This window comes from Tinamus guttatus, unplaced genomic scaffold (assembly GCF_059628265.1).
Source record: "Tinamus guttatus ecotype Peru unplaced genomic scaffold, ASM5962826v1 Tinamus_guttatus_pri_ptg000202l, whole genome shotgun sequence".
Classification (NCBI taxonomy): Eukaryota; Metazoa; Chordata; class Aves; order Tinamiformes; family Tinamidae; genus Tinamus; species Tinamus guttatus.
Window position 1 is genome coordinate 4,114,172 of NW_028288736.1, and position 25,643 is coordinate 4,139,814.

Here is a 25,643-nt window from a genome sequence, read left to right on the forward strand (position 1 = left end):
CATGTGGAAGGAAGCCATATCATTAAAAAGACTATTATTTACTTCTCTTTAGCCTTATTTACTTCTCCTTAACCCTTTTAGTGTTTATTGTTTTCCATAGGATTACCACAATGGTAAAAGAGAATACTGGAAATGAGAATGAAGATTCTGAGCTGTCAGCATGTGCGAAAAACATCGTGATTCCCATGCATGACAAAAGTAAGGTAATTAGGATCTCAAAGTTACAGATTTAGTCAGAAGAACTTTGCTTTCACATTTTTTTCTATAACTGTTAAAATGCTGAAGAGAATGTAAAAAGGATTCTCCTTTGCAATAAGGAATTTCTTTACATGACAAGTAAATTGAGTCAAAGTCTGTAGTGTGTTGGACAGTTGGAAATGATTGGCTGCAATTTCAACTTGAATTAGAAAATTAATCAGTTTAAGTTTTACAGCTAGTTATGAAAGAGTTGAATGGAAAGAGTTGAATGAAAGAGTTTTCTGCTTGAAATTGTGCCTATCAGTGTGTTTAAAAGTTGTTTGTGCATCTCCTTTTATCTTTCACTTTTTAATCTGTTAAAATTAACAAAACAATTTTAAACTTTTATATGGATATTTCTGGAGTTAACTTTGAAAAAGATGACTTTGAAATAGCCTAGTGATAAATGCAAGTAAGAATAAAATATAAAAGATAATTTAGATAATATAATATTGATTGTAGAGATGTGCTGAGTATCTTCTATAAGCATGGTTAGCTAGTCACAGGATGGTTAACCAAGTAACTCTTCACTCAAAGCTCACAAGACTTGGTGTTCCATCTGTGACAATGACTAAGGGATGCGTTATATGTATATATACACAAGACAGAAATAATGGGAAAATGGGAACTACTACTGGCTGAAGGCCAAGCCACAGTGTAGGCAAGAATTCCATAGTTGTCCTATGACAACCTGCTGACATGAAGGTGAATAATTATAAGGGAAGGTGGCTGATTAACTTGTCAGAAACAAGGACCCTAAAATGAAGCAAAATATATACCCAAAAATGGTCAAAAAAAATGTTTTGGCTATGAATATGGGTAAGTAGATGAATCAGTATAAGAGAGCAGTTTGAAGAAGTCCTTCATCAAGGAGGGGAGAAAAACTCCTGGAGTAGTATTTCTTCATCTCTTGACTTAACAGTTCGAGCCTTCCAGCAATGGATCAAGTGAGTAATGTTTTCACCGGCCATCCATGCTGTGTGTGTGTGGTGTGGGTTTTTTTTTTTTTTTTTGCCTACTCAGTGCTAGATTATGTTGTTTTTGTTCAAAGCTTTGTAACAGAAGTTCATTAGGAGTGTTATTACAGATTATTGTCTCACTGGAGTGATACTAATTGTTAATTCTTCTGTTTAATCCAACACAGTATTCTGGACCAAAACACTATCCAACTGTAGAAAATATTGACAACTACTTAGTTCAGACAAAAGACAAAGTTCAGCCTGTTAATACTGTTTTTTATAAGATATGTTGATGAAAGTATATGTATGTGTATATCCATACATATAGGTATGTGTATATATAAACATGTATTTGTGTGTATATATACATGTATAAAAATATATAAATAAAAAAATAAAGGGCCCAGCCTCCAGTGTAATAATTCATTGATACAGTCATCACATGTGATTGCAGGTGTCTTGTACAGTGCTACAAATGCATGCAGTGCCACTTGTGAGTCTTTCTGTTTTAATTAAGGAAGGGCCAACGGTGGACCCCAAAGGCACTTACGGAAACATACAAACAGAAGAAACTGCCCTCTTGAATCATGGTGCTCAGCAGCCTCAGGAACAGATTGCTGAGTCTTCAACACCTGCAAGAACATTGAGGCAAATATTTGCCTGTCCTCCTCAAGGTTTACTAGCCCAAATAGTGACAAATGGTACGTAAGTTAAATGCAGCACAACATGTTTAGCTAAACTGAGAAATGGCAAAGTAGTACTTGATTTTCTGGGTATGATGTCTGACTTTTGAGAAAAAGTAGTGAAGGGAAATAGCTGTTTTACATAGCACATCTTTCAACGTGTTAGTAGAAGAAATATTGAAGTAGAACAAAGATTAGAATATTCTTCCATTCGTCTTCCATGTTAAACATGATAGGTTTGTGGCACTGTGAATTGTTTTGATCGGAAGTAAGAGCTCCTAACTTTTTTGATTGCTCTTTTTGGGGTGAAAGCAATATGATTATAAACACAGTGCATTTTTAGCACACTGATTTGTTATGGAATTGAGTCTACAAACACAAGGCATTGCAACGATGCCTTGTATTTCTTAGTGCTCTGCGTTGTGAAGCCAAGACACACTGACCTTTCTTTAAACCTACCCTGCACTGCAGATGCACACAGAAAAAAGAGTCTGACTAACCAGTTAGTTCTGACTTTTCCAAACAAGAGGTATTTTTTATGGGTTTGACTGTTTCCATGGCCTCTGCTGTGTCTCATTTGGGGTTTTACGTTTCTGAAATTGAGAATCAGCTAATCTCTTCTTTACCTTCTATTATAACAAGATAAAGAAAAACCCAGTCTGGAAGTGCAATACATTTTTGGGGTGACAAAGCACTGGAACAGTTGCCAAGAGAGGTTGTGGAACCTCCTTCTCTGGAGATCTGCAAAACCCACTTGGATGCAGCCCTGTGCCACGTGCTCTAGGTGACCCTGCATGTGCGGGGGGGTTGGCTAGATGATCTCCAAAGGTCCTTTCCAACCTTAATGATTCTATATGGTTATAAACCTCTTCACTGCAGTTTTTTATACTCCGTCACTCTTACACATGTGCATCTGTGCATGCTGGTTTCCGCGTATAACATTTTCGGAACTTGAGATAGGTTCAACACAGAGAAATAAAGAAGTTCTTAATGTGAAAATACACCTGTTTGCTGTATCAAGAACAAATCTGTACTGCCTTAAGATGTCTGGAGAAAGGACCTGCTTTAAGATTCCCCCTCTCCCCCATCCCCACCCCGCCACAGATAGAACAGTGTGTTGCTACCCATCCAGCCACAGAATGATGCTTAAATACTTTGGCAAGTATTCAAACCTCATTGTTCAGATTGAACAGCAGCAGGTTTTTACTGCAGTCTTTCTTCAGAAGAAAGCAGCTATATGAATGTGAGAAGTGAAAAAAAAAAAAAAAATCTTAATTGTAAGTTCAGGCCCTGATAACTGCTTTGCACAGCGGGCGAAGGCTCACTCAGTCCTTTATGTTCCCTAATGATGCTTCTTTTTTCATTTTCTGCAGCTTTTTAATGTATATAATTTTAGGAGATCCATTTAGGGAGCATTCAAGCTTACATAGTTAGGATTAAACTCATTTCTAAGTAAACAGATGTGACCCAACAGTGAACAGAGTCATCCCTGAGAAATTATTAAATATGGATATTTATTTTCTTGTTTCAGTTGTGACAGTGGTCCTGGTTTGGGCTGTGACTTGGTCCGTCACTGGGGCTGAGTGCCTCCCAGGTGGAAACCTGTTTGGAATTCTGTTTCTTTATTTTTTTGCTGTCATTGGAGGTAAAATTTTTGGACTCATTAAAATACCAACATTGCCTCCTCTCCCTGCTCTTCTTGGTAAGATATACTTTCTTCATTTTCTTCTTGGATAATTTTGTCATTCAAACAGTTGGGAGACATCTATATGTTAAATATGTTAAAACTGGGAGCATGCAGACTGCCTCAGGCTCAAAATGTGTAGCTTTTCCAAGTTATTTGTATCAATTTCTTTCAGAGAAGGTGCAAAATCTCCCCAAATGGCTCAGGTAAAATAGTGTGAATGTTACTGAGGCTCTTTGAATTCTTTGAGGGCCAGAGAATTGTACACTCAGGCATTTTTTAATTACATCTATATCTGAAAGCTATGAGATGAGCATGAAGCTGCTTGTCAGATAGGTAATATTGAACAGCAGAAACTTAAGCATGACAGCATATGTCAGTTGAATTGGTCAGGATAGAGTTAATGGCTCATATTCCCAGGCTTTGAGGCAAATTGGAGAAATCTAAGTCAAATGGAAAAAAAAAAAGTGTTTGAATACTCTTTTTAACATGAAGAATACAAATATTGTAGTCTCACATAAGAATTTTTGCCTAGATTCGTCTGTACCAGGTGAAGTTTAATGTGGCTCTCAGTACTGTGTACCTCACAGTGAGCCTCAGTCCTTGAGGAAAAACAGAATGAAACTGCTACTGAAACAATTGGGTAGGCATAGTGCTCTTCAGGTATGTACTACAGACAGATTTTTGTAGCAGACAACCTGGAGCAGAACAGTAAAGATATCCTCTTATGGTGGATTTTTGATTTTAGCAGACTTCTGGATCTTGGCAGCTTTAGTGGCCTGGACTTCATGCAAACCTTGATTAAGGCCCATGATCAGTACTTTAGCCCAAAGGCTGACATAATTATCATGACACACTGCAGATTAATTACAGCACTGTTTTATTTTCCAGGAGGGTGTAAGAAGATCAATATGCAAAAATTTAGAGTGCTCCAGGGCAAATCATATTCACAGCCAAAGCTTACGGTCTCTTACCAGACTTGAAGCTACCTAAGCACACTGTGTATCAGCTTTTGGTCTTTCCCGTTTCTTAATGTGGCTAATGAGAAGTTATGCCACAAAAATGCATCTTCAAATCATCAGATATTATAGTGGTGAATCTCTGCAGTTTCAAGTTATCCTTTTCCATGCTTTCCTGCATCTTTCCAGGACTACGGTTCAGATGGCAAAACTGTCTAATCAGAGACCTCCTTCAAAGCTAATATTTGTAAAAGGTTGGATCCTGGAAGTAGATCAAATTGGGAAGAAAAGCAAGTTCCTGACTTGATTTTCTTTTTCCCTTCTCCCCACCCCAGCTTTGCATAAGTGTTGCATTGTCAAACAATTTAAAATCTATTAGTTCATGATTAGCCTCTTTAGATTAGGTCTCCCAAGGAACTCGGCATTATGTTTTCAGTGATACCTGCATTTCGTGCACTTCGGAACCTTTTGAACAATTTCCAGCTTTTGAAATGAATGTTCAATTGTTAAATTTTCTTTAAGGGATGTTGCTTGCTGGTTTTTTCATCCGAAATACCCCAGTCATCAGTGACATCATCCAGATAAACCTGCGCTGGTCTGCAGCACTGAGGAATATTGCTCTTTCCATTATCTTAACCCGAGCAGGACTTGGCCTGGATCCAAAGGTATACAACCAACTATTAGTGAAGCAAATTCTGTCTATTCTGTGCCCCTGCTTATTTGGACTTGCAGGAGGCTTATCAAACACAGATGCACAGGGTTTCATTGCCATGCTTACAATTTTAAATCCAAATCTGTTTTGGTTTGCGTTTAACTCTGACTTAGGTAGTGGTATTTTTTCTTTCTTTTTTTAAAAAATAAAAAGCCATAACCTGTACTGCAGCTCAAAGGGGGTTCTTTAATAAACCGTATCAGAACTTAAATATTTTTTTTTTCTTCCCTAGGACGCTGAGCGTGCATATACTAATGTCTGAATGTGCTTTTATTGCAGGCCCTTAAGAGGCTGAAAGCAGTTTGTCTGCGGCTTTCTTTTGGACCATGCATCTCAGAGACATGCACAGCTGCTGTTCTAGCCTACTTGTTCATGTATTTGCCATGGCAATGGGGATTTATATTAGGGTAACCTACACTCTTTCTCCTATATAACAAAGGTTACTGTTTTCCTGTGACACCTAAGTGATCACTGTTTTCCTTTCCTCTAAAGAAGAGACCTCGGTTTAATGCTGGTTAATAGTAACTGTCCTGTGGTGAAATACAATGGAAAATGTGCCTAGCCCCTGTGGTTGTTTGCTTACCATCCCTGTCTGTCTCTGTGGCTAATTTAAAGGTCATGTTTCCAGGCCATGGAGGAGTACTTGCATCATTACTCTTTATTTGTGATCTGGGTGCTTAAGGAAAAGGGTGGTGCAATCCCTGGGTATTTAACCATAACACGAAGAGATTTTAGGGACCGAGTAGCACATACAGGAGGATCTTTGTGCTGGAATTCAAAATATCCACTTGAAGAAATGCCTGTAGCATAGTCTCCCTGTCACTGAAAAGTAAGGATATGGCATTGTTAAATACTGCAATAATAATCTTAGAGAGGCAACCTTTTTCATCTAGGTTCTGTCTAAACTGTAGACTTGGTCTAGACCCATATCTCGGAAGAGGAAGGATGACATTCTTCTCTGCCACACACTGATTTTTCATGAGAGGGAACCCAGGTGCCAAGTCATACCCATGAGGTTAGGTTCCTAAATGGAAAATCATGGGATATATCAAGGAACACGCCTGCTGGCAGTGTACTCATGGAGCTTTTTTTCAATACTATTGAGCTGGCAGGAAGTAAAAGCTGGTTATAAATCTGCATAGATACGTCCTTGTAATTAACAGGGAAAGGTAAGAAAATCTCTCAAAGGTCTGTGTACTTACGCTTTAAAAGGAATGAGGTCAGAAAGTTTTGAGGGCTTTCCTTTTTTTTTTTTTTTTTTTTTTTTTTTTCTTCTCCCCGTTTGTTCTTTTAAAGAGAGAGTGAAACCATGTGTCTTCAGTTTTGTTCTAGGTGCTGTTTCCCCTGCTGTGGTGGTGCCCTCAATGTTGATATTACAAGCAGGGGGTTATGGGGTGGAGAAGGGTGTCCCAACCCTGCTGATGGCTGCTGGCAGCATTGATGACATCCTGGCCATTACTGGGTTCAACACCTGTCTTGGGATAGCTTTTTCTTCTGGTATGCTTGTTACTCTGTGGCTGGGGAAGGCCAGAACAAACTCTCATATTTTGAGGAATGCTTGTTCTGTTATGGCTGAATAATTTATTTGTTAATATCTCCATGTAAAAGTATTGGTGTAACCTTATTCTCAAAGTTGTGGGTCACACAACTCTGGGAGATTCCCCGCCCCCCTCTCCCCCTCCGGCTCCGTGGGCTGCTGGGGCTGGTCCCTGCAGGCCCAATATAAGTGCTTTCAGTCTTCCCTAGGCCTGAATGTGCTCTGGCAGTGGCCCTTCCTTTCCGTGATGCACTTTTTTGACATGAAGCTAATAAAGAGAAAAATGCACCATCAGGTTCTTCCAGACCTGTAGATTCCCTCCTGAAACCCTTTACTCGCACATAATTTAAACACCCTCACAAGTCTAACAGCTTTTGTGGCTGGAGGGTCCCAGGTATTAGAGTCTCTGAACTCACTGTGCTTTTGCCATTAGGTTCTACTCTGTACAACGTGCTTCGCGGAGTGCTGGAGGTGGCTGTGGGCATTGCAGCTGGGGCGATTCTGGGAATGTTTCTTCGGTACTTCCCAAGCCATGATCAGGTGAAAACTAAGAATAATTTTTAAATTTTTCTTTTAGGAAGAGCATGCATTTCTCTATAAAAGATTGCTATTCTTAAATTACTAATTTCCAACCTTTGAATGATGCTGTTTTGGGGTGAAAAGAGCACTCAAAACATATACTAATAGCTGCCAGATTATAAATTGACTGTTGTAAAGGTTTTGTGGTAGATGACTTGTTTGCATTGCTACTGATGATCTGACAGTCTTTCCCAATGGAAAGAGAGAGAGAGTTTGGAACCCCAGCTTACCATCCTGGTCCCACTGAAGCAGTGGAAACATCCACTCATGTAGGAAGGAGTCAGATTCCTCTTTTGCACAATAAATAATAAGATGGATATGATTCTCATTTGCTTCTGTAAGATGTTTCCAGTAGGTACAAGAGCAAAAAGGAGCAGAACAGATAAGTCAACTTACTTAAAACACATTATCAGTAAGTGATTAGAATGTGTTGCCTTCAATAAAATTGAAGTTTGTAATAGGTTAATTTGATATAAAGTGGTGACTAACTGAACATAAATTTGTAGAATACAGTAGATGTGTTGTGGGCTGCTGAGGTCAGTTTGCAAAGCATCTAATGCCTTCAGTGAAAGCAAGTTTTCTTCTTACTAAATATCAAAAATGTGGCATAGGAGCCTACCTGACGATAAATAAAAACAGTGTAGCAGAACTGTGGAGTTCATATGATGTAACTGTCTGCTGAGAGAATAGATAAAATAAACCCAGACTATTTCTGACAAAAATTTGTTCAACTTGTACTTAAAAACATCTAGTGGCAAGGATTCCCCCCCTCCTCAGATAAACTGTTCTAATATTTGACTGTACCGTTATCACAGAGCTGAACTGGGGACGTGAGAATAGAACATTGTGTTCCTTGGGATACAAAAAACCATTTGTGCGCAGAGTTTTCAGATGGGCAGAAGAGAAGAAATATTACACTTCAAGAATGTTAGTTTTCAGGAATTATAAGCCCTGAGCCCAAACAAATAGTTCATCTTACTTGAAAGCTTTCATTTCTTTATTATGGTATCCTTTGTCAAAATGACATGTAACTTTTTTTACTTTGTTTCTAAACTTTCTTTTTTTCATTCGTTTCCTTTGTTGCAGGCATCTCTGGCATGGAAGAGATCATATTTTGTTCTGGGTCTGTCCATGTTTGCTGTTTTTGGCAGCATCCGCTTTGGTTTCCCTGGATCAGGAGGGCTCTGCACATTGGTCCTAGCTTTTGTTGCCGGTGTGGGATGGTCTGACGACAAGGTAAATGTTTCTACAAATAAGCATGCTACACCAAAGGAGCTTGGTTTCTGGCAGGAGCAGCAATAGTGCATGGACAAAGCTTTCAGGGGTGTACAGATTTAAGCTATCCTCTGCCCCAGTTTGGGGACATTTAGCATGGCTGAGAGTTGCTGTCTGTCCATACAAAGCATGCTCATTTTTGGGCTTATTTTAGACACACTGTTATCAGATACAGCTGGAGAGGTCTGCCTACTGCGTAGCTGGTGTATTGCTGAGATTTTCCTGCTGACCTTCTCTCAGGCTGTCTTGTACACTGTACTGTACCAATCCTGGTCGGAAGCAGCTTAGCAAGTGTAGTCCACAGAAAGCAAGAAACACCATTCCCAATGCTAAAGCAATTACAGGGGCAGTAAGTGGAGTGAAATGTTTTTGTTTTGTTTTTAAAAAATAAATAAATAAAAGGGTTAAAATAATAGGGAAATAAGAAAATAAGGAAAATGGTTAGAGTCCCACACTTTTGCACATTCAGTCCTGGACACTATTTGCTATTGTGGAATCCACTTAATTTAAAAAAATGGTATTAAGTGTAAAAATGAAGCCTCTTGACAAAGTGAGTGTGGAGTTCAAACAGAGTAGTTTGTACTTGCATAGCACTTCCCACTGAAAATTCAATAGTCTTGACTAAGGTGGGATTTCAGACTTCCTTAGCCTAACTTGGCTCCTGTTCACTTGGAACAAAGCCTCCATCTGAGTGCAACAGGAGCAGAGTTAGGCTGTTACTGAAGCTCATGAAGATCTGACCCTGTTAAGACAGAAATGGAGGAACAAGCAGCTTTGTGGAAAATCAGCTATGTTTTTTTTTTCTTTTTTTTTTTAATAGTTTGAAAACTACTTTGTTACTATTCATACATCAGTGTTCTCTTCCCCACCCCTCTCCTTTCTTGAAAGAACAAATATTCATTTACTGAATTTTACGTACTCTGACCTCTGCAAGGTGTACATCTAACCTTAAACCTTTTAGCCTGAGGTAAAAGTTAATCATAAACTGAGAGTCCGACCAGTGTTTATGATATGTTTTCACCTTATCCTGTGATTAATTGGATGTTGTGTACACTTGACCAGGTTGTGATGAATTCACAGTTATTTTTTTCTGTTTTCATGTTGCAGAAGGCAGTAGAAAAAAATGTTGCAGTTGCGTGGAATGTCTTTCAGCCTTTTCTCTTTGGTTTAATTGGAGCAGAAGTATCTGTTATGTCTCTCAGGCCTGAAACTGTGGGTAAGATCATTCACTAGTTATCCAGCTCTTCAGTAACTTGCAGTCTATGGTTAAGATGCATGTTGAATGCGTGTTATGAAGCTTATTCCACTCGGGCACCTCTGTGTAGTAATGCTGACAAGTTTTTGTTTTTGTTGTAGGGCTCTGTGTTACTACATTAGGCATTGCCCTCATTGTACGAATCCTAGTCACATTCCTGATGGTGTGTTTTGCCGGGTTTAATTTCAAGGAGAAAGTATTTGTCTCGCTGGCATGGATGCCCAAAGCCACTGTCCAGGTAAACCAAGCCATTGCTTTCATTACATGCTGTATTTACTGCCCTTGGGATAACTTTTTCCTGGTTAGCATCAAAGTAAACTGGGAGAAGGAGAAGGCCATTAACAGCTGAGTGTATTATTTGTATTATTCATATCCTAAACAGTTCAGCATTAAGTCTACTTAAGTAGAAGTGCAAGGGGGGCTTCCTCTGTACAGTGTAAGAGCATTTTGCATGTATCTGAGGTCATGTTCTTTTCAATGTCGATGAATTGTACAAACAGATTTTATTGTAGAATAGCTGGTATTAGCAGATTATTTTGCTGTTACACACAGGTTTTAGGGGTTTTCATCTTGTAGCAGGAGTTGTCTGCTGGGATGGTCACAGCAGAGGCTCAGAAGGGGTTTTAGTTTGTGGCCATTTTAAGGAGAGGTGGCCTTACAGTCTCATTGCTAGATAAGCCTCAGGCAGATTGTGTCCTTCTTCCTTTATATCACTGATCTTGAGTCACTTAATCATGCTACTGAGACAAAGCCTTATTTGCAAACACAATTGAATAAAGCAGCATATTTAATATTGCAAGCTTTATAAACTAAACTTTCAGAAACTGCTACTAGCTGACTACTGTCAGGACCCATTCTCAAGGTACAGCATTTTCACAGCTCCAATATGAGATACACAGGTCCATTTTGTTAATTATCCCTTTTCCAGAAGAGGGATAATGTGACACCTCAGAAGTGGTTTTCAGAGGGGGCTACTAACTCATTAGTTTAGGAACTTCAGAGTGTGGTCAAGTGAAAATCATTACCAGAGATGTAACGTAATCCTTACCTTTCTACATCCTGCCTAGAAGCAAAGCACATGAATGAATTAAAACCAAGTACTAAGTATGAATTGAATGATAAAACTTTTTCCCCTCTCAATGTTAGTGGTTACTTGCTGCATCTGAGCAATGTTTTCTTTTCTTCAGGCTGCAATAGGCTCCCTTGCCCTGGATACTGCAAGAAGGCATCAGGATGAGCAACTGGAAAAGTATGGAATAGATGTACTGACGGTAGCTTTCCTGGCTATCCTGATCACAGCTCCGATTGGAGCCCTGGCTATTGGCTTGGCAGGACCCAGACTTTTGCAGAAGACTCAACCAAATAAGAAGGAAGATGAGGAATGTGTTGAGGCTGGAGAAGAGCCAGAGATGTGTGAACATTCTTAAGAAAGATGCATATAGGAATACAGTCCTTAAGCCCCTGCTACATTTATTGAGTAAACACCATGCATTTTCAGTCTTTTTGGAGGAAACCAAAACCACTTATCAGTTGTATCTGCTATTTTGAAAACAGTTTAGAAACATATTTTTAAACAGTTTTTATAAAATATTTTTAACTGTTGATGGTGCCTTAACAGATGAATGAGCTAAACATACAGTGACTAGGCTGGCCAGGCAATGAGTCACTGGAGAAGTTAGCAGGCAACGGTTATTTGGAATGTGTGGGTGTGAGGCCAGGAAGAGGATCTAAATTGTTCAGTAATGGAGTGGTGCAGGGAGATGGAATTTAAGCAGAAAAAAAAATTAAAACCAACATGATTAACTTCTGGTGGTTGGAACTGGGCCATCAGATGACAAGTTCAAAGGCTCAGGAAACATAGCTTCTGAATTAGGCAGGCATTTCTGAAACTATTATTGGTAGAGTGTATGAGTATACATGTGTATATGGAAGAATTATACTGCTGTGTGTGTGTATCTGTATTTTGTATATGCTTTTCTTTCCAAACAAAAAGAAATCTTCCTGGAAAAGCCTGAAACTCCAGTACAGTGACTTTGAAAGTACCAGGAAGTTCTGTGGTATTTTTTTTTGCTGGCATTTGTGAAGTACAGCTATTTAATTTTGACCAAATTTCTTTACCATATATGTTGCTCTTCCCTCTTCTTCTGTAGGGAATATACAATCCTTATGTAGCTCAGTCTATCCTTGTCCCCTGACCAGAAGGGAAGGCATTTTCAAACTGTGCAGGATGGTTAAAGGTTGCTGTGCTGCACTGGATGGTTGCTACATCAACCACCGACTTCTGGGCATGTTCCTGCCCTTTGAAGAGCTAATGGAGACGCTCAGTTACTTAAGTAGGGGCTGTTTTAATAGGAACTTCATGTATCTGGAAATGGAAGCAGTGGTGGAGTCATTACCTAATAGATATGGGAATATGATGTTCAGTTCATCTTTGGCTGTTGGTAAAACATTACATTTCACATGGAGGCAAATAGTAGTTGAAGCTGTATGTGTGGGGGGTTTATTTATTTATTTAATTAATTTTTAAAAATGTTTCAGAGAGCAGAATCTTCCTGCAGGGAAGGATCACTCTGCCAAAGCTGGAGTCTGTTCAGCAGAACTGTGAAGGATAAGGAGTGTAGCCCTTTAGCTTGGAACACAGTCTCCTTGCAGAACCAGCCCTTGTTAATGAGGGTCTCATGAACACTTGCTCACTATCATAGAAACATCTCATAAATTGTATTTACTGCATTCTCTTGCCTGTCTCACTCTTCCGATTTATTCATTAGATTCACTCCCACCATTCTGAATGTTTGAATAGATCTACCAAAAGCATGTTGCTTTCTATCCTAAACTCTATCAATCAGTTTTCCTTCTCTCTGCCATATGTGGGTGCTTCTTCCCAGACCCCAACCCTAACCTGAAATAACTCCTGAACATGAATCAACTTGAAGCTAATGACATAGTCCTACAAAACAAAAAGCATTATTGCTTTATAGTGCTTCCCTCCTTTGCCTTCCAGTGGGGAACAAACCACTTGCTTTTTGCCCTAAAAAGTAAAATGGCACTGGTGTTAAGAGAACCTATTAACTTTTTTTAAAAAAATAAGTATTGTGACTCTGAATTTTTAAAGAGACTCACTTTTTGGTCTGAGTTGGAGATGATGGAGTCATAACAACTAAGACCAGACTTTCCTTTTAGCAAACTGCCATTAGTTCATTTATGAATAACACATAAATTTAAGCCCATAAAATCTCTATGCCTCTTTAGAATCCCTCATTTGCAGCAAATAAAATGAGAGCGCAAGGTGCAGTGAAGTGTAACAGCAGGAGCCCTGCTGCGAGGCGGACATCGTCACGGAGGCGATGGACAGAGCCCCGTGCGCTTTGGGCACAGGAGCCCCCCGTGGTTCACGGGAGCCGCCGCAGCAGAAGGCTCTGCAGCACCGCGTGTTCCTGGCAGCATGTGGTGGCACTTACAGCAGGCAGCATATGGAAAAAGATGGAAATCGGCCATCTGGAACAAGAATTCGCACAGGCCAGGGGATGCAGTGATAATGTAAACATGCATAATCACTGTTTTCTCTCTCTCTCTCAGCCAAACTGAGCACTGAAATCCAAAGGTAATTGCGAAGCACATGGGATAATGTGGCTATGACGCAGTGAATGATGTAGTTCTTAGTTTACTTGAACTAGTTCAAATCCATTTAATATTTGAGGCAAATTCTTAACACCTTTCTCTTTTACAAGTTTATAAGTCCAGTACAACCACTGTTCAAATTCATAATTAACAAAAGCAACCCCTACTGTTCTAGTAGAATAAAAAGGTGCATTATGTCATGCAAAGTCTTGCCTTCCCTGACTTTGCAGTGAGACTGAAGATCTGCTCCACTGCTTTTCTCTTGATCCTTATTAGAGCTATGGACGAATTCATCCCTTTGTGTAGAGCTTCCAAATTAGAGTGGAAAAGTCATGCAGTGCCAAGTTAGATTTTGGTGAATAACTAGCTAAATCCATTCTTATCGGTGAGAGAGAGGGCTCCATGGCCACATTCCTTAAGATGGTGGTGATGGATAAGAACTAAAGTAATGCAAACCGCTTAGTAATGTTTTGTGTGAGATGGAGTCTTAAGATGGGATCAAAATTTCACTGATTACTTGTTACGTAATCAAAATAAGAGAATTTCAGATGCACATTCAAAGCACAAAGTGGCTGATGGGGTTGGCAGCATGCTTGTTTTCTTCCCTTCAGCACAGTGTTCAACTGAATAGTGAAATGTCCCATGTGTGGCTGGCAGATGAAGAATCCAAGCTGCCTGCAGCACCGATCAGCCAAACCAATCTGGTGTGGTGCTGCAAAGTCATTGCCTGAGCAAGTTTCATTAACTTGGCAAAAGCTATTGGTACAGAGGCCTAACTTCCAAAGACGGAGGAAGCAGAAGGACAGGAGTGACTCCTGTAGCTGTTGGTGGCATTTTCTCCTTCATCCTGGAGCACACTTTGCTACCCTCCACAGAACCGCTGTGACATCAGCGTACTGTGCACCAGTATTCAGCTGGCAGGTAGGCTGGAAGAGAAATCTGATAACCAAAAGCAGCAGCGGTCCTTTGTGTTTTGTGCAGTGAGGGTATTACAACCAGCCTTGTTAAGCTTTTGTTTTACTTTGGTTTTATAGCACAGTTGCAGGTGGCATTTGCAGAAGATTAAATGATTTGTTCTGCCAAGGATATTAAAATAAACCATAAAGCATGTATAAACCAGATACATAGGGAGCTTTTCTGCAGCTAAAAGGGTGCTGAAACAGGCCTATGTTAGGTAAGATGGGAGTCTCTGACTTGTTATTAGAGCCAGGAGAGCACATATTACCTTCATAGACTTTGAAATGCAAGGAAATATTCATTAGCTTTCCTGTGATTTTAATTTATTATTTTATGCAAATGACTGGAATGTCCTTTCTAAAAGGAACTGTGACTGAGTAGTGCTATTGCAGGTAGTGACTGTATAAATGTTCCACTTGTCTATAGGCAAAAACCACCCCCAAACTACTTGTTTGTTTCATAACCACCTTTGTAGATGGTTTAGCAGCACTCTCCTGTAACAGTAATAGAAAGAAAAATAGTTATATAATCAAGCCATGTCAGAGATGGAATGAAAAAGTAAATCTGTCACTTTCCTCTTAGAGGAGCTTGGGGAGGAGGGGAGGGGGAACAAAATCAATTTTATTGTGCTGCTGTAGCAAAGTTGTCCAAGTACAGCAAAGAACTTCAATACAGAAGATTGATTCAATTTGCTTGTAAGCGTGGGAGGAAATCTGAATGCAAATGTTCTGATAAAAGTTGGAAACGCATACAGGCTTGTATATATTAACAGCCTCTTGCAGGAGGCTGGGGATTGCAGAGCTAGAAAACACTGTCTAAACACAGGCTTGTACATTTCATCTAGCACAGCCAAGGATCTGGGCTTGGACTCAATGCTGTTAGAGATTACAATTATAAAACTTGCTTTAAAGATGGGCTCACTGAGCACTGTTTATAGAGGTGCATTATAGCAAACACTATGTAAGTAGTAACTGAATACAGTATAGGATATCTAGTAACATTATGGACTTTTCTCTAAGTGTTCTAATAAGATAGTGTTCAGCCACGTGCTCTAGGTGACCCTGCATGTGCAGGGGGTTGGACTAGATGACCTCTAGAGGTCCCTTCCAACCTTAAGCATTCTGTGATTCTATGGTGTGCTCTCATGAGGATAAGGCCAACACAAAACATTAAAACAAAGATTGTACCATGGTACAATGAAATACTTGCATATAACATACATACTTGTATTCTCATCTACCCTCTTTTGCTGCAAGACCAGACTGTTAGTGTACCTATAAACAGTTACACATACTGGCATAGCTGTTGGTAGATCCAGTGCTGTAAAAGGCAGAATGTGAGAACTGCTTACTGCCTTGTTTTCTGTTGCACAACTGGATTAATAAGCCCTGGAGAAGGGCAGCGCAGACTGCTCTGGGGCTTTCCAGCTACCACATGCCACATCATTTGAAGTAAAGAACAGCTCAGCCCTTCCTTAGTACCACTGTCTAAAATTGTAGTATACATGAAACTACTAATTTTTAAACTAGTAGTACTTCACTGAATAATAAAGCACTTGAAGTAATTAAAACTCTAGCTATAAGATAGGTAACAATTATTTACCCACACTTTATATTCAGCTGTAATATAGCAAAGCTCTGCTTTGTCTGAACTCACTGTGAACCAGTAACAAGCCATGACTCCAGCTCACCTCCACTCTTCTGGTTCTGTCACTTAAACAGTTCCTTCCACAAAAGTCTCTACTACAAGCCACGTCTGCAGTGGAAGGGAAGTGTAAGGAGCAAATCTGAGTCTGCAAATCTAACACTAACAATCAACACAGGGGCTTGAAACAGAGGGACAGTGTTGGGGACTGACCTGTGCAGTAATAGAGCTTACACAGCCTGGAACTGTAACATTATCCCACACTTTGAATTGTTCCTGAAAACCAGAATACAAAGTGGCTTCCTACTGGAACAAAATCAATAGAAAGGAATAGGTTTGTCACTTAGCAATAGTAACATTTTATAACTGCATCTTCATACAGAAAAGGCTTAATTGTAGCAAGTCATTTTATTGTTGAAATCAACAATTTATTTACAGAGATAGTTACTTTAGTTTTACACAGCAGACATAATTCTTTTCAGAATAAAGTATCAAAACAGTGAAATTTAGCACTGTCTAAATGGAATTTACCCCAAAAAGAAATCTACAGCAATCATTACACTAAATCTAATCACATAATAAAATTTAGTCTCCTGCAACTACAAGTGTATAAAAGATTAATCAGCCATAATCTAATAATTAGGTATCTGCTATACTTCTTTCTTCTTTAGTATTAGCGGACCTACATTATCTCCTGTTAATTCATTGTGCTTGTTGTGAGAGCCATCACAGACAGGGAACTGGAAGAAAACATACATGAGGAATTAGTATAATCTCTGAGCAGCACTTATGTTGTTTGTTTGTTCTCCCTTAATAGTTCCTCTTATGCAAAGAATATTTTGATAGAGTTTATTGTTCTTTCTCCTATGTCCCTTTCCATCTAAATCTCTGCCTTCTATAAAGCACCTGGCACATGCTGCCAAGAAAAAACACCTTGCTACCACGGTAACAAAGTTTGTGAGGTCCTAAAACAGATGTTCTTGGACTCATAGTCAAGACATCCATGAAAGAATTCACAGAATACCGGAGGTAGAGGAAAAATACTTAAGAGCTAGTTGAGCTGGCAGCTATGCAATATCCAACATCAAGGGGGACTTATCTGTGCACTGCTCTGGATCAGACAAGGATATTCTCACCATCCTCAATGCAAGTTCAGCATTACTTTCATTCCAATATGGATAATTTTCTAAACGTTCCTTCCATTCTAAACTTTTTCACTCTAACAGAGTGGAGAAAGGGAAGAACTGTTCAACTCTCAAAGCAGAAACACATTGCACCTCCAGAGCAAAGTAAGGTGTTCCAATTCGCAGTGATCCAACTGAAAAATATGCAAGTTCAGTCTAATCCCAACATAGTACAAAGTAGTAACTTACCGTCTTAGAACGCCAACACCTGCAGTAAGCTTTTGTGAGGCACAGATCTTCAATGTTTATTTCATTCACTACTTTAGGATTTTCCTTCTGGATCTTGAGGTTAATCAAGCTATCCTTTTGCTGTTTCTTCTTGGGGAAGAAGGGACGAACAGCAAGATAACCAAGCAAAGCCAGCACACCCAGGAAAGGCAATAACCGCAGCCATTCTGAAACTAAAGAAATAGGCAATTTAGACTGACTGTTGGCACCATGTTGGCATGGTTCAGTATCAGCTACTCTTAAATGATTTAGGTATAGGATCAGGAGTGAGGATCTCAGGTTAAGTCAGTAAGAAGTAAAACTGAGACATGGACAGAGCAGTTGTGCAGAAGCCCCAGTTGAAAACGTGGCCTTTACTGTAGTGAAGGTACAAACTGGACTTCAGAATTTCATCTCAAATACAACTTCAATGCTCTAGAAGACGACTCTCAATAGAAAACAAATCCAAAACTAATAAAAGATGTAATGAGGAACTTTAAACTTAAACAGATGGTTTGCTCACCTGCAGTATTTCAACACTATGTACTAGCCCCTTGGGCATGATTTAATGTGGGAAGTTACTAGAAGGTCAGTTCAGAATGCTAAGTGTCTGTGTTTTACATTATGGATAAATGGAACTATTCAGTATGCCTCATAATGCTATTTAGAACTGCATATTTCAGATTTTTAATTTCTTGAGTTTTCCTCATTTCATTAGCTCTATGGATTTTTATATCAGAAAAGTATTAGCAAAGTGACAAGCTTTCACCATTCTTTTTTCTGATTTTGTTCTTCAGAGCTGTGTTTGCTTGAGGACCTGCAACTTCTACAAAACGCAAACAAAAAGGAAGAGACCAGAGAGGTCTATTGAGGTCAGCTGCAGGAAAACTTGCAGAAGGGAAATACAATATAGCAGGTAAAGGATGCTAGGTAGTTTGTGTGGTTCATAAAGAAAATCATATTAGTTTGTGTAGCTCTATTTTGATTTGCAATAATAAAACACATGTTCATGGTAATATTCTAGTTAGAATGCAATGGCTTTTTCTTAACTAGAATGTTCTGAAATATACACCATATAACAAAAATATTTCATGGGAATAGTTTTAAGCTCCTTAAACTTTCTATAGCCATTGAAGTAAAACCCTATTTATTGCATCGATCTGGGAATGCTCCACAACTGCATGCATGAAAAAGGCACCACAAGAATTTTCAGCAGCCTTTTCACTTGCAGTGGCCCCACGCACAACACATTTTTAACAGAATTTGCTAAGCGTTGCGGCAATACAGTAATCTCTATTTCCTCAGTTCTCCTAATAAGCTATTAGATCTTAAAAATAACTGTGAAAGTAAGTATCGCAGTGTTGCATAAAGTGTTAGGTTTCCTGGACAACAGCACTTGTTTGTCTTTTCTAACAGTAAGAAAAACAAATAAGCAATTTTACTCATTAAAATTGCCTAATAATCCAGCGAAGAAAACACATTCAGTCCTAGAGCACAACAGAAGGTTTAATTCTACCAGATGTTCCGCGTTTAGATCTCACATGCACCTTTCCCTGACCATGGTCTGCAAGAACAGAACGCTTACTCTGTTCACTTTTGCAGATGACACTCAGAATGACACTTCAGAATTGATTCTGAAGATTTTTTAGTTGATCAATTCTGTTGCATGGGACTAGGCAGTCTTTGGAGATAGAAAGGGAGAGCAGCATCTCTAATCTGTTAGAGAGAGACCAATCCAAAAGTTAGCTCCTGGAAAGTACCACTAATATCACTGACACTAGAGGAATTGTAGAGCTGAGGCCACAGACCCCTGTGATGGGACCATGAGAAACTGATGACTTAATTTTTATTCTTACAGTAACAAATCCAACAAATAAGAAATATATTCAAAGTGAACAGAAAGGGCCCAGCCACTCAGTGAGAGTCAAATCAAAGTGTATGTCCAGTGCTTATACGCCTCTGACCAACTAATCCTTTATTATCTTCTACTTTGCTTTTATCTTAGTTTAGATAGAAATGAGATTATACAGACCCATAGACAGTTCTTTAAGTTAACAGCTCACTTGAAAGCAAAAACTTTAACAAACATTAACTACAGGTCAAAATGAAGAGCAACAGTGGTCAAATATGCTCTAAACTGATTAAATTATTCACTCAAATTCAAATTAATCTCTCAGTTATATTTCCTCCAGAACTAACAAGCAGTTCTGACACCGTTCTCTGCTTCTTAGGATCTGTAAGGATGTTCTCCTTGGTACACATGCTAAAGGCAAAGGACTCCACATAACAGTTTAATACTTCTATTATTTTATTCAGCAGGCATATAATCAGAAAGGTGATGGTCTTTTAGGGATGTAGCACATAGATAATAAATTAAACAGCCTAAAGCTATGGACAGGTTGACAAGAGACTCTGCAAATGACAAATTCATTTTTCAAATGGGCTCTAAAAAATTCTTGTAGTCTCCCCATCCTTCTTTCCCCAAATACTGTGAAGGGTGATCCACAGGGAACCCACAGGGTTCCAGGTCATGTTTACAGAAAGGAACCTGTATTTATTATCTAGATTCTCAGAGAGGCCTTGACATTTTTTTACCTCTGACCATGTTATTCTGAGGTCACAGCCTAAGCTGCTCTAATGAAACGTGCCTGCATAAAAAGCAAAGTCAGCACGAGACAACTCTTCATCTCAGCGAACTTGAGAAGGGGAGGCCATGATGACAAACTGAAACAGGCTTCTGAGCAGCAGCAGCATGATGATTTATATATCTCGTATCAAACCCAAGGTCAAACGTATACTTCCCTTCCTCCTTGACTGCTTGTCCCTTGAGGAGTTTAGCACTGGACATTAAGCATCTGCCTTTTTCCAAGCAAGCAGTTTTCCATTACAGTTCAGTCAACATCACATACAAAAGGCTCTTCTCTGTAGTTTGTTTAGTCTGCCATTACTACATAATTATTATTGTTGTTATTTGGAAGCATTAGGGGAACTGAGATTGCCTCTACCTGGAAGCTAATGAAGGTTTATAGAAGCAATAGTGGTGCTAACAACAAAAGCACTGTATTGCTCTAGATGTGGGTCCTGGCCTGTCGTTGCATACAAGGTCAACGCCAGCAAGTGTTTTATAGAGCTGGTCCTTGTCTGAAGTTGACTAGCTGCCATGAAGGGATAAGTAACACTGTGGCATTTTAAAATCAATATTATTACCCATCTTCCAAAAAGAAGCAAAGGAAATTGCATGACATTTGATACATTGTTTGCCAAAGAATATGATGTCCTGTAATTTGTAGTAGTAATAGTAGTAAACACAAAAGGTAATATTAATCTTATCTTATCCTCTTGTTTGTCTAGTATCATCAACCATAATGCCATTGATACAATCTTTATAATGACTTTTTTTTTCCTCCTGGTTTAAAACACTTTTATGCTGCATGTGTTCCTCATTCCAGGAAATGTGATTTTAAAGGCAGAAACCCATTTATAAAACAGTGAGTTTTATAAAGTTTCAACTGTGAAGTAATTCTCACAGTTGGGAATTTCCTGTTCTTAGAGGCTTATGATCTTAGAAAAGGGCAAGGTAGGACCACATCAACAACATGAAAGACGTGGAACAAGAGAGTGATACTAAAGTGATGATAAATTGTGGACAATTGTTCTTTGTTTAATAAAGAATATTATATGCAGAAATATCTACCTTGTCCTGCAATCTGTGTTAAGTTCTCAGTTCTTAATCAGTGTCTTATTTAGTTACACATTTAGTCATAGTGAAGTAATCCAGTTTTCTTAAGACAAAACTTTAGATTGATGCAGGCCTGGGTATCAATGAGTAGAAACATATTTAAATGAATTTAAGGTTTCAAAAACTTTTAAACACTGAAAGGATTTTTTTAAAGTTTACATGCCTATTCTGTGGTAGTATAAAATCTTCTTATTCCCTTTATTTAAAAGTGCTAAAGCTCAGAATGTTGTCACTGTAACTATATATACTTAATTACACTTTAGTCCTCCTTTTCAGAGTGGTTTAACATATGAGTAGCCAAAGGAAACACAAAGAATTAAAGACAGTGGATTTCTTCAAGTACATCCAGCAAATTCCTACCAGGTATCAAAGCAATTTTTGCTTTAGTTCCTTTTTTTACTTATATTTATTATTTTTGAAACTGAAACTTCATGTATTTGGTCTTGGTAGAAGGTTTTGTTGGTTTGCTTCTGCTCCTTCCTGCCTTCAGATTCAAGCTGGTAGCTGTCAATGGGATGAACAACATGCAGGCAAAGCATTATTTTTCCCCCTATAGATCATTTTTTAAAATGATGAAACAAATAAAAACCTCTGATCAGAGGTTTTCAGAATAAGCTCTAATATTTAAGTTGAAGCTTTCACAAGGAAAGTTAGCATAAACTTTCAGCCAGACTATACATTTAAGCTTTGAAAAGTATTTATTTATTATATGTAAGAGACAGGTTTAAGCTTTAACAATAAAAGCCCCTCTGCTGCCTACCACCTGTACCCTAAAGATGGAGGTGGTATGCACGATGCATAGACTAGGCCATAATCCCATTACAGGTGTGTATTTCTCTTCTGGTAAGTGACGTATGTAGAGACTGAAGTCAACAGCATTAAGTTATTGCACTTTTAAACACAACTGCACTGTTTCTTAAGTAGGGAATGGCCAAACACTAGAGAAATGAGAAGCCCATTTGCTTACAGTAGCTTATTGTATCCCTTCCAAACCTTCTGGCTGAAAGTTTGGCTGAAAATTTCAGCTGAATCTCTACTGGATAAATGTAATTAATAGCATTTGTTCAGATGATGGGATTCTAGGGGGGAGAGAAGAACAGTTCATTAAAATGTGTTTGCTTGTCTTGGGAAAGATAACAAGGTATCTCACGTAACTCTTAAGTATAAAGGGAACATAAGCATGCTGGGAAAAGAAAGGAAAAAAGTATGCAGACCTGGTTCTACAGAAGCTGAAATAAGTTCCAGTGGAAACTGCTTCCCAGCATTACTAAAACTGTGTGCTTAGTGGTGCAGTGGAGACATATCAGATTAATTCTACATGCAGAACCAAAGAGTTTCTGTCACAGTCTCTTTTTTTTATTGCCAAGCTAATTGTGCCATTTGATACGGTAGAGCCAGAGCTGAAGCTGGGCTGGAATGGTTGCAGCATGCAAAGTACCTGGGTACAATTCTGAGGTGCCCTGGACACCCTCAAAACTTACTAAGATTTAGCATTATTATTATTCTACCCACTTACTCTGTAGATAGGGCTATGGCTGACAGACGGGTCATTTTCCCTCCCTCCCTCAAAACTCCTTATGAAAATGACTGAACAGAAGAGGAATAAATAACTAAATAAAAGCCCTCCCTCGCTGTGTGCATGCGGAGGCCTCCCAGAACTTCAGCCCCGACTCCATGCTTAGCTCCTGCTTTCAGGGAAGAGGCAGGGTTGAACGGGCCCCTCACCGAACGCCTCGCAGCCCCCTCGCGCGCGGCCCGGGCTTGCTGCGGCTCGGCGGGGTGCAAGCTGCCTCCCACCCACCATGGCACCTCGCGGCGTCCCCCGGGCCATCCCCGCTTCTCGGGCGAGGGGCGCAAACGGCTGAGCGGGGCGGGTGGTCGTCCCCGCCGCCACCTACCTGTGAGACGGACGAAGCCGCTGACGCTCTCGGGCAGAGGGAGGCGCTTGAGGTACGCGGGCAGCTGCACCTTGACGATGCGAGCCAGGCTCTCCAGCACCATGGCGGCCGCCGGGGAGGGCAACGGTCGCCAACTGCCCCCGCAAGCCGCGCCGCCCGGCTGCGCTGCGCTGCGCGCGCTTCCTGGCGCTCCTGCGCCTGCGCGTGCGCCTGCGCGGGCCCGGCCCCGCCCGCGCCACCGGGGCGGCGCTGCCGCTGGGGGGCGCTGCCGCGGCCGCTGGGCGGCGGCCGTTGGCGCGGCCGTTGGCAGCGCGGGAGCAACGGCTGCGTCCGTGGTGAGCGCTGCGCGGTCGCCGCGGAGCCGCTTCGAGGCCTAGCAACGTGCGTGAGGAAGTCGGGGGGAGGAAGGGAACTTCGTGTGTGTGTCTTAGGAGATCTGTACTGCTTGTTGTCATGCTGCTCTGTTAAAACTGCACTTGGCGTCAGCACTCTTCAAATTACTGAAGTGAAAGACCAAAGACTTTTCCTCTTATGGAGGGTGTGTTTGGTACGATGTTGCAGCTCTGCCAAGGTGGGGCAGCGTGAGTGGTGAGACGTTTAATATTATAGAGATGGGCCCGTCCACCTCATGTTTGGCAGTGGTTTGCATGGAGCACGCAGATCTCTGAACCAATTACATTTGGTGTTAAACAGATCGTTTTGGCATTAAAAAATTGCTCCTGGCCAGCCCATGAAAACATGTGAAGAGTACAATTATTTGGGATCAGTCCAGAGAGTCCTATCAGATCTGGAAACTCTGCGTTACTCCCTTGGTTGTGAGCCTGATGCCATTTGCTGCCAGGTGCTTTGCTTCTATGAGGGAATAATCTTCAAGTGTGAATACTATATAGCACAGAGCCCAAGCATCTTTTGGAAAGGTAGAGTAGCATGACTCGTAAAAGACACGTATCTCCTCCCATATGTGATCACACTGGCGGCCCCATTTTCACGCTTCTCCCTCCTCCTGCCTCGGTATATACAACCCACCAGGTCTGCCCGAATCAGCTGTGCCCTCTTCATCCCACAGAAGGAGTTTAGCAGTATGGGGGTAAGTTGAGAGTGTTGAGGAAAGCAATGAAAGTATAATTATGCTTCTTTCTGAACAGTGGGTGCATATGTGACTAATTATGCTTCTGTCTTGAATCCATGGGTTTATATTTAGCCAAATCTGCTCAGCAGTCATGTATACCTTGTTTTGTTTAGGATATACAAGCCCAGTGCTACATCAGTTTCACTAATTTGATGTAACAATGCATTCGGGACAGCTTTAACCAATAGTTACTAAGTAACTGAAGCAAAAACAAACAAAAAAGCACTGGAAGCCAGGTTTAAGAAAAACAAATCCAGCTTGTTTGTATATACAGCCTGAATATTACTTTCCTATCTGTGACCCTGCATTAACATTTCCAATGAATCATCTTCTTGAGCGAGTAAGAATATTCCTGTGATCTTTAAATATCTTAGACTTTCCTGCCTTACCTAAGTTTATCCTCGTGATGACTATGTTTGATGGCCTAAAATGATTCCTTCTTGTGTAGGCAAATACCTGCTATTAGACAAGATAATGAAAGGGCAAAAAGCTTGATTATTCTGCAAAGATTATAAATCAGATCTGTCATGATGTAACCTTGTTTCTGAATTTACCAAGGCCTGAAGATGCATAAGACTGAAAACAAATAAGGTAAAACCTCCAGCTCTGAATCAAACAAGTTCACATTGAAATTGAGAGTCTCTGTCTTTCTCTCCTCCCTTTCTTCCATTCATTTGGGCCCCTCTGCAAGTAGAGCTGACTGTTCCCTGAAGCTCCTTGGCCCTGCTGTGCTGCCTTTGATCTGCGCTCCGCTCAGCACTCTGCAAGACAGTCTGCACGTGTTGCAGAGAAGCCATTCTCAGGGCCTCTTGCCTTCATAGGCTGACATGAGTCATGACTGTTTTTGGTATATGAAAGGGTGAAGTCACAGATTATGGAAAAAAATATATAAAGAAAATAGAGACTGAATGAGACTACATGAAATTCCTAAAATACAGCCCAAAACAGAACAAGCCTAGTTAGGTTACTACTATATGTTTGATGAGAATGGAAGAAAAGTAAACGGTGCAAATGCAGATCCTGTTTGATACAGTTTATTCTGCCAAGTGCAATGTCACTAAAACGTAGCTGTATTGCTCCAGCTCAGAAACCCTGAAAAGAAATAAGGGCTGTTGTCAGCATCCAGAAACTGGTCAGTTTTGATCTGATGGACTGAGCATCAGTAAAGAGAAGCTGGTTGTATTCCTCCTGTGCTACCCTTCATAAATTGAATTTACTTCAGTTGTGAAGTGAGATAACACTGGTCTGTCAAGAACACATTAAGATTTGGATAGGAAATACAAACTTTTGTAAATGATATTTTAAATTTATTTAATTTTATCGACTATGTACCCACAAAGATAAAAGATGAAATAATCTGAGTTAGCAAACATAAAATTCTCTTTCT

General features: G+C 40.0%; 3 protein-coding genes across 3 annotated transcripts in view; 2 read left to right on the forward strand and 1 right to left on the reverse strand.

Annotated features, from left to right (window-relative positions):
• The first annotated feature begins 110 nt into the window (after nucleotides 1-110).
• LOC104570080 (sodium/hydrogen exchanger 9B2) lies at nucleotides 111-11,561 on the forward strand. Its single transcript, XM_088524040.1, has 11 exons — nucleotides 111-203; nucleotides 1,651-1,897; nucleotides 3,411-3,581; nucleotides 5,045-5,187; nucleotides 5,514-5,641; nucleotides 6,556-6,731; nucleotides 7,205-7,311; nucleotides 8,437-8,586; nucleotides 9,733-9,841; nucleotides 9,982-10,118; nucleotides 11,068-11,561. Exons 1-11 carry the CDS (start codon nucleotides 111-113, stop codon nucleotides 11,305-11,307), a joined length of 1,701 nt encoding a protein of 566 aa, XP_088380166.1. The 3' UTR covers nucleotides 11,308-11,561.
• Nucleotides 11,562-16,560: 4,999 nt separating this feature from the next.
• CISD2 (CDGSH iron sulfur domain 2) lies at nucleotides 16,561-23,241 on the reverse strand. Its single transcript, XM_088524030.1, has 3 exons — nucleotides 23,128-23,241; nucleotides 17,473-17,684; nucleotides 16,561-16,839 (listed from the first exon to the last, which is right to left on the reverse strand). Exons 1-3 carry the CDS (start codon nucleotides 23,228-23,230, stop codon nucleotides 16,750-16,752), a joined length of 405 nt encoding a protein of 134 aa, XP_088380156.1. The 5' UTR covers nucleotides 23,231-23,241; the 3' UTR covers nucleotides 16,561-16,749.
• UBE2D3 (ubiquitin conjugating enzyme E2 D3) overlaps nucleotides 21,559-25,643 on the forward strand; it is a 35,560-nt gene continuing 31,475 nt past the window's right edge. Inside the window, exon 1 of the mRNA XM_088524029.1 lies at nucleotides 21,559-21,592. The gene's annotated coding sequence lies outside the window, so the exon portion shown is untranslated. The remainder of the gene's footprint in view (nucleotides 21,593-25,643) is intronic.

Coding starts and splice junctions, on each gene's coding strand:
- LOC104570080 (XM_088524040.1), top strand. CDS start 111: ATGGTAAAAGAGAATACTGGAAATGAGAATGAAGATTCTGAGCTGTCA. Junction 6,732..7,204: donor TGGGATAGCTTTTTCTTCTG/GTATGCTTGTTA, acceptor TTTTGCCATTAG/GTTCTACTCTGTACAACGTG. Junction 7,312..8,436: donor ACTTCCCAAGCCATGATCAG/GTGAAAACTAAG, acceptor CCTTTGTTGCAG/GCATCTCTGGCATGGAAGAG.
- CISD2 (XM_088524030.1), bottom strand. CDS start 23,230: ATGGTGCTGGAGAGCCTGGCTCGCATCGTCAAGGTGCAGCTGCCCGCG. Junction 17,685..23,127: donor CGGCTTCGTCCGTCTCACAG/GTAGGTGGCGGC, acceptor CTATTTCTTTAG/TTTCAGAATGGCTGCGGTTA. Junction 16,840..17,472: donor GGTGTTGGCGTTCTAAGACG/GTAAGTTACTAC, acceptor GTTTTCTTCCAG/TTCCCTGTCTGTGATGGCTC.